Here is an 11,928-nt window from a genome sequence, read left to right as displayed (position 1 = left end):
GCAGGCAAGCGGACCCGAGCTCACTTTAGTAACAGGTCCTTCCTTGGGCGGGTTTCTCGGCCACCACTCTTCCACCCCAAGGGTGTTCCTTACTGCCCTTCCAGGCTCCCTGCTCCTGTGCATTAATCCGGGCCCTGAATTTCTCGGAACTCTTTCCTTGCGTGCATAACCCCCTGTTTACATACAAACATGCAAGCCACAATGCCGTTCCCCAGGTTCCTGTCATCTGCAGGATGAAATTTCAACCCCTCCCTTGACCTCCAAATGCTCCTCAATCTGGCCTGACTTCTCCAACCCCGTTTTTAGTGAACGTCCACTCCCGGGTTTGGGCTCACTTCCTGCTCTGCCGCAGAGGGGCATTCAGGAAATCTGCCCCTCCCTGGAACAGGCTCTACAACCCTCCCCCTGGGTTCAAGTCCCTCCAGCCCCTCCAGGAGACTCCCCTGTCCAGTCCAGCGCTAGGAGATGGCATCTTCTCCTGGACCCCAGCAGCATGGAGTCATGGCACCCACACAGCTTTCTGGCAGTGCTTTCTCAAGCCTAGCCCCTGGACCACCAACCTCAGTGACACCTGGAAACTTGTTAGAAGTGCTAATTCTCAGGCTTGGCCCTACATCTATGGAATCAGAATCTCCAGAGGCTGGACCCAGCAACCTGTGTTTTCACCAGCTTTGCAGGCGATTCTGATGGCTGCTCACGTTTGAGAGCCATGGGAGAGCGGGTAAGACTCTAGGCCAGTTTTTGTTTGTTTGTTTATTTTTTCTTTTAGGGCTGCACCTGCAGCATATGGAAGTTCCCAGGGTAGGGGCCAAATCAGAGCTGCAGCTGCAGGCCTACACTACAGCCACAGCAATGCCAGATCCAAGCCATGTCTGTGACCTACACCACAGCTCACAACAACAGAGCCTTAACCCACTGAGCGAGGCCCAGGAATCGAACCTGTATCCTCACAGATACTAGTCAGATTTGTTACTGTTGAGCCACAAAAGGAACTCTCAAGACTCTAGGCTGTTGAATTTTCATTCCTCCTTCTTCAGTGACAAAGGTGCCAGGAATCACTTAGGGTGACTGTCTGGGAAAGGTCAGTCATCTCTGAAATACCGAGTGGCCCTCCTTGGAAAACTGAGAAAGTAGGAAGCTGAAGCCCAGGAAATGGCCACTATCCAACTTTTTTCCTTAATCTACAAAAACAGTAATTTCCCTGGTGCAACCTGATGGCTTCATTATCTGGAAGAACCTTGTATGATAAGGCAAGCGCTGTTGGTACCCCAGGGGGCAAGGCTCCAGGAGACTAGAGGTGGAGCTGGAACCAGGCCTGCTCAGGTTTCCAGGGCAGCCTTGCTCAAGGGTGGACACTGCTGAGCAGGAAGAGGGGTGACCTCGGGTTAAGCTTCCTCCGAGAAGGACAGGGATGGTCCTCCCTCAGGAGCCCAGGTGCCTGCACAGGGCGGGGCACCTGGAAGGCACCACCGGGCTTCTGCGCGGCTTTGGCCAGTGCAGGGCGAAGTTACAACAGCGCCACCGTGTGGCAACTGGAAAGCCAGGCAGTTGAACCGACCGGACTCCCTATTGGATGAAGAATTTACCTCTTGGGGATGCATAAGCCCGGTTCTGGTGCGTCCCAGGGAGGAAGAGCCTCCGTGGGGAAAAAAATGGACTTTCTACCACTGGGGCACAGATGGCATAATGCTCCACGTCTCGTTTTCCTGCTCTGGAGAGGAGAGATCATACTTTGCAGAGGGACCATCTTTGGCAATGAATGCCTTTCTCCCTGTATTTTCCCCTTGCCTCCAGGTCCAGCAGGAGCCACTGCAGGCTTTTCTGTGTTTTCTCTCGAGAGTTTTTCCAGGTAGAAAACAGAAACAGTTTGCAGTCAAGGGCTCTTCTCGTCTTTTGTAAACATCTGTATCACCTCCTTTGAAGAGAAAAGGCTGGCTACCCGTTGAGGCAGAAGGAGAAGGCGAATGCATTTGAGGAGGAGAAGAGAGCCGGGAAAGGCCATAGGAAGTAGGGGACATCCAGGCGCGCCCCCCCCCTGCTTCCTGACCGGGACCTCAGGCTCATGGGGGAAATGAGTGGAGTGCTGAAGGGTATGACCTTGGGGTCCCCGCCTCCCCAAACTCCTCCTGTGCCAAGTGTAACGTGAAAGCCGCACAACTGTGGGATCTGAGGGACAGTGCAGCCCAGACCAGTGAACACGGCAGTGGTGATGAAGTGGGGAGGGGACAGAGGATGGCCTCCATATGCCAGGTCAGGAGAGGGGTTCCCCGACATGCACATTCCCGCCAGCCCGGCAGAGTAAGGACTCAGAATTAGAAGTGAATTATTTTAAAGAAAATAAAATTGTATTTTCTATGCATAGAGCCCCTGGCATAGTGTCTGGTGCCTGTCTGGAGAACGAACGTCGAATGCTATGGTTTTCGTTATGGAGGATGCCAGGGGCGGCGTGCCCCACGGAAAGCACACGGGGGAGGCCATGCTCACTCTCTCTCCCTATAACATCTGGACCCGACCCCCCACCCCCACCCCCACCCCGACCACCTCCTGCTCCTTTCGGAGTTAGCTCAGGGCCCTGCACTACAGACAAGGTCACATTTATGGAAGAACATCATTTGTGTTGTGTCGTGTTGTGTTGTGTTGTGTTGTGTTTACAGCCACACCCTTGTCATATGGGTTTCCAAGCCAGGTATTGAATCCCAGCCACAGCTGTGACCTACACTGCAGCTGAGGCCATGCTGGATCCTCTAACCCACTGCGCTGGGCAGGTATCGAACCCATGCCCCTCCACCAGCGACCCAAGCCGCTGTAGTCAGATTCCTAACCCACTGCACCTAAGAGAGGAACTCTGAGAAGTCTTTTGAATTGTGAACAGGAAGTTGCTTCTTCGAGCTTGCTCTTAGAAGGCACCTGTTATGCTCAATTTGCATGCCGATGAGAGACAATTCTTCTTTATCTTTAATCAAGATAACAGACTAAAGCTGGGAAAAGACTTTGCAACTGCTGTTGCTCTTCAGTCCAGCTGTGACCCAGACCCCAAATAATTCCCAAGCCTCTCAGAAGACCCCAGAACCTCAGTTAAATGGGACTGAAAGAGCCGCACCTTGGGTCTCAGTCAGCAGTGACTTCCCTTGTGTAGGATTCCAGAAAAGATGAATCTATCCATTAGTTTCATTATCACCTGGAGCCAATTTAGACCATCACCCAGTCTAGTGAGAACCAAATATTAAACCCTTTGTCCTGTTAACCTGATAAAGTTCACGAAGGTGAAACAGCCATGAGGCTCTGGGAGGCAAAGGAGGCCCGCCTTTGGCAGAGAACAGAGATCAAACGTGCCATTCAAGGCATAGGCTCTGCCTCACTCTGCAAAAAAGAAGACTCTGTCCCTTTCTGATCACCATTTTCTTAAAGAAATCCAGTTTTCGGAGCTCCTGTTGTGGCTCAGTGGAAACGAATCTGACTAGTAACCATGAGATGCAGGTTTGACCCCTGGCCTCATTCAGTGGGTTAAGGATCCAGTGTTGCCCTGAGCTGTGATGTAGGTTGCAGATGTAGCCTGGATCATGCCTTTCTGTGGCTTTGGCATAGGACAGTGGCTGCTGCTCCAATTCGACCCCTAACCTGGGAACTTCCACATGCCACAGGTGCGGCCCTAAAAAGACAAAAAAAAAAGAAAGAAAAGAAAAAGAAATCCAGTGTTCATGCCAAGATGTTCAAAGCGCCTCCTCTGGAACCCACATAACCAGAGCCACCCAGGAAATAACACCAGCAGGTGTAGAAATTCCTGCCACCAGGGGCCGCTCTTCTGCACTCATGACCTCCCACAGTTTGATGCCAAAGCAAAAAGCGCTGCTTAAACTCTTGAGGTGAAAAGTGATTGCAGTGCTGGCTTGGGTAGCACACATACTAAAATTGGAATGATACAGAGAAGATGAGCATGGCCCCTGCGCAAGGATGACACGCAAATTCGTGAAGCGGTCCCTATTTTTGCATGTGGAGAAAGTCGTATACGTGTATGTGTAACTGGGTCACTGTGCTGTGCAGTGGAAAATTGACAGAACACCGTAAACCAGCTCTAATGGAAAAATATACAAATCATTATATATATATTAAAAAATAAATAAAAAGTTATCTCTCAAATATCCAAAAAAAAAAAGAAAGAAAGAAAGAAAGAGAAAGAAAAGTGATGGCAAAGCATTTGTGACCTAAAGTCAATGAGGGGAGATTTGGGGGGCAGGGTGTCTATCACTCAATTTTGTGTTTTAGGTTCTTGAAGTTTTTTGTTCATCTGTTCCTTTAAGGCCTGTGACTACAGCCTCCCGGAAACTGGGTTCGATTTGTTCAGGAAGGTTTTTTCTAAGCAGATCCGGTGCTGAACCCACAGACCATTACCTGCCTCCAGTGTCCCTGACCCGTGTCTGTTCTGAGGACAGCATGTTCACATCTGCTCGCCCTCTGCTTGTGAATGACCCCTAAACTGTGGGTGCTGACCCCTATGTGGGAAGATTTGATTGCACTTTCCCAATAGCCCTGGTGGGGAAACTGGGACTTGACCATGGGTCACAAAGAGGAGCCACTGACAGATGGGCCACACCTGCACTGGCCACGTCCCACGGCAGCACTGTGGCCTTGCTGACTTCTGGAATTCATCCACAGGCTGCCTTGAGACTGAGTGATTTTTCTTTGAGTCCTCTGTGTCATCCTCTGGTGCCCTGCCCTCCGGGGAGGGTGATACAGAGGACTCAAAGTGGGTCTGAGTCAGACCCAGACTCAGCCACAGATGAGCCACCTCTGCTAAGCCCCTGGCAACCTTGACCTTTTTTCACCGGAAGGTCTGACAATGGGGATAAAGAAGCTGCAGAGTAGAGGAATGGAAGCCTATCATTACTAATGTCATCTCTGGGCAGAAAACATTAACTTGCCAACCCTGCAGGTCTAGGCAATCACGAAGAGGTCTAGGAACCACTGCTTGGTACCTCTCACCACCAAGGACCACATCCTAGGCTTTAGGGTACCATTTCCAAAGCAAATGGAGCAAAGCAAAGGCCGAGCAGGCAGTGAGCTGGCCACACCCTGGGCTGTGTCAGCCCTCTGGTCCTGGAGCTTACCTGGGTGAACCTCCACGGTCAGTGCCTCTAGGCTTTTCCTCTGGCCTCCTTTCTATACTCTGACTGTCCCCAGATGGTTGCACGGGTCCTGGACTCCGAGCCGATGAGGTCCTCTGAGCCACAAGAAAGAGAAATTGGAAAGGAAATCAAACAGAAGTCTTTGAAAACACAGAGACTTTATCAAGGGACCACAGCTTGACAAGGACCAGGTTGTTCGTTTGCTTTGCCATCCATCTGAGCACCGACGCCGTGCCCAGCGCTGAGCCAGACTCGGGATGTACAGTGGCCCCTGCTCCCACTCAAAGGAGGAGAAAGACAGTAAACCAGCGATTCCAGCTGAGCAGGGTGACTGTTTAGGAAGAGACTGAGCCAGAGGACACCTGTCCTACTTTGAGGGCCATCTGCTCCCTGGAGAAAGTAGGATATTGAATCTAAGATCTTAAAGTATCTTGTTTGTGGCACCACCTAGATGAAAACACACTTCCTCCCCCTGCCCCATGGGGGCAGTATTCAGCGGGAAACCTGAAAAAAAACATGAAGAAAGGAAATGATGGGCCCTTGGAAGCAGGGCCATCCACTGACGTCCCAACCACACCGAGCGTTGATCACCTTTTTTTTTTTTAAATATATATTTTTTAATTTTCCCACTGTACAGCAAGGGGGTCAGGTTATCCTTACATGTGTACATTACAATTACATTTTCCCCCAGCCTTTCTTCTGTTGCAACATGAGTGTCTAGACAAAGTTCTCAATGCTATTCAGCAGGATCTCCTTGTAAATCTATTCTAAGTTGTGTCTGATAAGCCCAAGCTCCCGATCCCTCCCACTCCTTCCCCCTCCCATCAGGCAGCCACAAGTCTCTTCTCCAAGTCCATGATTTTCTTTTCTGAGGAGATGTTCATTTGTGCTGGATATGAGATTCCAGTTATAAGTGATATCATATGGTATTTGTCTTTGTCTTTCTGGCTCATTTCACTCAGGATGAGATTCTCTAGCTCCATCCATGTTGCTGCAAATGGCATTATGTCATTCTTTTTTATGGCTGAGTAGTATTCCATTGTGTATATATACCACCTCTTCCGAATCCAATCATCTGTCGATGGACATTTGGGTTGTTTCCATGTCTTGGCTATTGTGAATAGTGTTGCAATGAACGTGCGGGTGCACGTGTCTCTTTTAAGTAGAGTTTTGTCCGGATAGATGCCCAAGAGTGGGATTGCGGGGTCATATGGAAGTTCTATGTATAGATTTCTAAGGTATCTCCAAACTGTTCTCCATAGTGGCTGTACCAGTTTACATTCCCACCAACAGTGTAGGAGGGTTCCCTTTTTCCACAGCCCCTCCAGCCCTTGTTATTTGTGGATTTATTAATGATGGCCATTCTGACTGGTGTGAGGTGATATCTCATGGTAGTTTTGATTTGCATTTCTCTTATAACCAGCGATGTTGAGCATTTTTTCATGTGTTTGTTGGCCATCTGTATATCTTCTTTGGAGAAATGTCTATTCAGGTCTTTTGCCCATTTTTCCGTTGATTGATTGGCTTTTTTGCTGTTGGGTTGTATAAGTTGTTTATATATTCTAGAGATTAAGCCCTTGTCGGTTGCATCATTTGTGATCACCTTTTCTTTAACACCCACAATAAGCTTGTCGTCTGTTCAGACCAGTTTTTTAAACCAAGGCACAAACATTTAAAGCACAGTCAAGGAGTTCCCTGGTGGCTCAGTGGGTTAAGGATCTGGCATTGTCACTGCTGTGGCATGGGTTCAATCCCTAGCTTGGGAACTTCCACACACTGCTGGCACGGCCAAAAAGCAAACTAAAATAAAAATATAAAACACAGTGAAAACTTCAAATCACAGGGTAGTAAGAGATGAGGTGTTTTTAGAACTCAATTTAAATGATGCTCATTTAAGTCTGATGCAAATATCAGAGATGAGGAAAGGGCTTTTAGGAACCTCTGGCAGTATTTCCCAAAGAAGTGGCCCTCGTAGCTGTCTGTCCAGCAGTGTCCCTGAACCCTGACTCCCTGAAAAAACGCACACACACATACATCTTCCTCTGGGGCCAGATCTGCCTTCTAAAGAATTCTTCCGCCCACACCCTCTGTCCCTGAGGTTCTCGTGGAAATGCTAGTTACGGTGAGTGACACCCCCGCCTATCAGGTTGTGGACAAGGCTCAGGTCAAGATAGCTCCTTCCTTAAGACTCCCCCGAAGAGCCAGAGGGATGGAAATCTGGTGACTAGTTCTGAAGACGAAGAACGCAAGAGTCAGTGGCCGTGTGTTTCTAGCCACCGTGGAGGAAGGCAGCCTGCGGCAGGAGAGAACAAAGCTGGCAGGTCCCCCATCTGGTGTGTTTCCCTGAGCAGTTGGAGGCTTGTGTTCACCCAGTTGTGTCCAGAGGTAAAATATAAAAGATGCTTCAGGAGTTCCTGCTGTGGCTCAGCAGGCTGAGAATCTGACGTAGTGTCTGAGAGGATGTGGGTTTGATCCCTAGCCTCGCTCAGAGGGTTAAGGCATTGCTGCAAGCTGTGGCATAGGGGGCAGATGCAGCTTGGATCTGGCATTGCCATGGCTGTGGTTGTGGTGTAGCCCGGCAGCTGCCGCTCTGATTGGACCCCTAGCCTAGGAGCTTCCATATGCTTCAAGGGCAACCGTTAACAAAAGCAAACAAGACAAAATAAAAAAACAGCTTCAAGGAATTCCCTCATGGCCTAGCAGGTTAAGCATCCAGTGTTGTCACTGTGGTGGCTTGGATCACTGCTGTGGCGTGAGTTCAATCCCTGGCCCAGGAACTTCCACATGCCAAGGGCATGGCCAAAAAAAAAAAAAAAAAGTTTCAGCTCTCAGGGGCTCATACATTCCAGTGCTAACAAGAATAGCACAAGGAGAAAACCTTCATTCACCTTTGCTGAGACAGAAGGGAGGGAAAATAACAGCACAACAAGAGTAAGAGCTTCCATTTACCGAACATTGGCCAAGGGCCAGACACCGGGCCAGCAGCTGTCCGTGGAATCTTCACCACAAGCTTAGGAGGAGGAGGCTGCCTGTGTCCCTGTCTTAGAGCAGCGGCTTTGGGAGGGTAAGGATTTGGCCGAGATCCGTCCGCAGCGGCATCTGGATGGACCCGATTCCCTCTGACCGCAAAGGCAGGGAAAGGCCTCCCTGCTGGACACCTTCAGTGGAGACAGATGGCTGGGCTGGCTCCTCAGCTGAGGGGGCCTTCGGACCCCAGGCTGGCCCGATGTCCCTGCTGGCTGAACCACGCCCTGGAATGAGAGCCCCTGCCCTGTGCTGGGGCCTCAGTCTCCTGATCTGTGAATCCAGATCATCCCACAGGGCAGTAGCAAGACCGTACCAGCCTCAAATCACCGTCAATTCAATCGCCGAAGTGTTCCTGACTCATCTGAGGAAGGATATCTACACAGTGTTATTACTTTTGGATGCCCGATTTAAAATTATTGCTATGGGAGTTCCCTGGCAACCTAGCAGGTTAAGGACTTGGCATTGTCCCCACTGTGGCTTGGGGTCGATCCCAGGCCCAAGAACTTCTGCATGCTTCAGGCATGGCCAAAAAGAAATGAATTCATTAAAAATAAAGGGGGTGGAGTTCCCCTCGTGGCTCAGCAGAAACAAATCTGACTAGCATCCATGAGGACGCAGATTCAATCCCTGGCCTTGCTCAGTGGGTTAAGGATCCGGGATTGCTGTGAGCTGTGGTGTGGGTCGCAGACGTGGCTCGGATCCCACGTTGCTGTGGCTGCGGTGTAGGCTGGTGGCTACCGCTCAGATTCGACCCCTAGCCTGGGAACTTCCATATGCCGTGGGTACAGCCCTAAAAAAAAAAGGGACAAAAAATAAAATTAAATTAAAAAAATTAAATAATAAAGGGGCTGTGAAATCTTATAATAAGGACAACTTTCTATTTAAATAAATAACCTTTTTCACTATGATAACTCCAGAATCACCATACAGAGTGAGTGACATTTTCACATCAGGGTCCTGCATTTTTAAAATCGTAGCCAATTCCTACGTGTCTAACTGCCAGGCAGGCGGCCTCAGCTCACCTCCCGTGGACCAGGCTTCCTTTCCATCACCACGTTGTCTGCAAATAATTCAACAGATAGATCTCCCAGTCTTTATTCCCTAATCGAGGTTACTTTAAAGTAATTCTGGAAAGACACTGATGTGTCTAACAGCCCAGACAGAGGCAGATCTTTGCTGTAGCTAAACGGTGGGGGGGTCGGGGGAGACCATGTGCTAAATTTCCTTGGGCAAAGGAAATACAACAAGGGCTCAGATTTGTCTTTAGGGAGGAAATAGGGTAGGCTTGTCTTACTTTTGAGTCCTGCCTCTTCTCCTAACAGAAAGCTAATCTTCCAAAAGAATAGCCGTTCTCTACAGCAAAAACACACAAGGATGGAGTTAAAATAAAGGCCTTGGGAAACACACACTGCACTTTGCAAAGCTATGTCACATCCTCTGCTTCTCACAAAATCCCTGGGTGCTACACAGGCAGGGAAAATAATGTTTTCCATTTTGCAGATGAGAAACCGAGGGTTGGGTATTGGATTGCAGTCTTAAAGTCCAATACTCTTTGCAAAGTAATAACAACACCCAACGCCCACAGAGCACATATTCTGGTGTGCAGCAAACTTATTGCTCTAAGCATGTTCTATGTGCCAAGCACAGGTAACCCTGCTTTTCAAGTTTGCTTTATAGCACTTCTCTTTTATGAAAGATCTGTACTAGTACCAGTTTTCCCTAACCACAAGAAATTCCAAGATGATTTTCACTTTTATGAAAAAAAGACAAAAAGCAAAAACAGCATTCAACATTTGTTTTGCAGTGAAGCTCGCCTAGAGGCAGCGTGGACCCCCAACAGCAGCAAGAGTGGGCTATCCTGCCCCAGGAACCGCACTCAACATCTCAGCATCAAGCCACCATAGCTTTGAACTGCGTCTGTGAGCATCTGTGCTTTATTTTGATCTATTTTGTGCAATCTTTAGGAAGTGTCCTGGGGTATTGCTTCTTCCCTTTAAGGCATTTCAGCTTGCTAAAGATTTCCCAGGAATGCTTTCCTTTCGATAGCTAGTGGAGAGCAGGGGAATCTTTTTCTTCTCTTTTTCTTTTGGTCTTTTTGTCTTTTTAGGGCCAAACTCGCCGCATTTGGAGGTTCCCAGGCTAGGGATCCAATCAGAGTTGTAGCCGCTGGCCTACACCACAGCCACAGCAACTCGGGATCCAAGCCGAGTCTGCGACCTATATCAAAGCTCATGGCAATGCCAGGTCCTTAAGCCACTGAGCGAAGCCAGGGATCGAACCGGCATCCTCATGGATGCCATTCGGGTTCGCTAACCGCTGAGCCACGAGGGGCGCTCCTCTTTTTCTTTTCAATGCTTTACATATTTAAACTCATTCAATCCTTACGACAACCCTATTTTACCAGGATCATGTAGCCCAGAGGGGTTAAGCTACGTGCCCCCAAATCACACAGCTTAGAAATGGTGACGCCAGAACTTGGACCCAGATCATTTGGCTCCAGAATCTGTGCCCTTGACCCCTACCTTGCGCTGCCTCACCAGGCAGTAGAAATAATTGCCTATGATTCCTGCCATCTTCCTGCCATGCTCCGAGGAACTAAAACAACTGGACACTTGGTACAGAAGCCCAGAGTCAATGCCCAGAATAGCCCCTGGCACCGAGAGGCATTCCACAGATATTTGTTGAATGTATGAAAAATAGATTATTTCTGTTTAGTCTGCAGTCACTTGTGCGCATCAAGGGAAGCACTCTTGGTCCTTAGAGCTCTGGTTTCTGCCGCGCATCCTACAGGACCTTCGAGTATCCCCGTCCGGTATCCCTGTCCTAGCATCAGTTCGAAGCCCTGCTGCTTACAAACTCCAAGGGGTCTGTTGTGTCAACAGGCGTTACTACAAAACAGCATGCATTTCTAAAGTTACCCCTTATGCTGGCAAATAGCAGGCTAGGAAAAAAAAAAAATTGGCAGTTCTCCATGTGACAAACTGACTTGTTCAGTTGCTTCTTCAAATCTTGCCTTTGCTGCCACGGCTTGAGTCAACAAACAGCCTTTGTTTGGCTCAGGAATACTTCAGAGCCCTGGGTCTATTTTAAAGCAATCTTCAAACAGTCACGGCAACTTTCCCATCCTGAGAAAATATACTTTATCAAGAGCTAAAGTGTTTCACCATTAAAGAAGAAAAATCCCCCCGGCCTTACCTCTTCGGTATGCCCCATCGCTCTGGACCACTGCTTATTGGTCATGCCCGTCAAGAGGCTTAATTAACATGGTTAGATCAGGACCAGCGAGTCTTTGCCAATTCGCCCACTCTTGGAATGAGCTTCTTGGGAGCAGTGAGGACTGCAGGTGAATGCTGGGAAGTAGACCAAAGGTCATCCCCATGGCATTGGGAGTCGGGTTTCGGAAGCAACTGCCAGGCTGCCAAATATGGAGGAGGAGGAACACGTGTTCTGTGCTGGGGCCTTGGGCCACCCGTCTTCCCTGTCAAGGGGAAACAAATGCCTGGACCAATTCTGCTGGATCATCCCAAACCTTTCCTCATCTCACTTGCTCCTCTAGCGGACACTTTGTCAGGCCAAGAAAAGGGAGGCCACAGGGTGGCGTTTTAGGCTTCCCTGAATGGAACACTTTCTCATGCGACACAGAGCAAAGGGTAGGAAAAATGAGCACGCTTGGGAGTCCGAGAGAGCTGGGTTTGAATCCCCACTCTTCCCTTAAAAGGTGGACCAGATAAGAACATTGGGTGTGCATTGGGCTTTTGGCAATTCTGCCTCCCCTCTA

General features: G+C 49.1%; 1 protein-coding gene and 1 non-coding gene across 9 annotated transcripts in view; one reads left to right on the top strand and one right to left on the bottom strand.

Moving 5' to 3' along the window:
- TACC2 (transforming acidic coiled-coil containing protein 2) overlaps window positions 1-11,928 on the bottom strand; it is a 234,451-nt gene that overhangs the window by 187,718 nt on the left and 34,805 nt on the right. For all 8 annotated transcript variants that reach the window (XM_047761104.1, XM_047761099.1, XM_047761105.1 and 5 more), the window contains one exon: window positions 5,106-5,218. In XM_047761104.1, coding sequence (XP_047617060.1) covers window positions 5,106-5,218 — 113 coding nt within the window. The remainder of the gene's footprint in view (window positions 1-5,105; window positions 5,219-11,928) is intronic.
- Window positions 3,880-3,986, top strand: LOC125117167 (U6 spliceosomal RNA). The gene has a single exon (XR_007132525.1). It is a non-coding gene; the product is annotated as a U6 spliceosomal RNA (small nuclear RNA).

Source organism: Phacochoerus africanus, chromosome 15, assembly GCF_016906955.1.
Source record: "Phacochoerus africanus isolate WHEZ1 chromosome 15, ROS_Pafr_v1, whole genome shotgun sequence".
Classification (NCBI taxonomy): Eukaryota; Metazoa; Chordata; class Mammalia; order Artiodactyla; family Suidae; genus Phacochoerus; species Phacochoerus africanus.
Note: the sequence above shows the minus strand (reverse complement) of the source record. Positions and strands in the feature narration are given on the sequence as shown.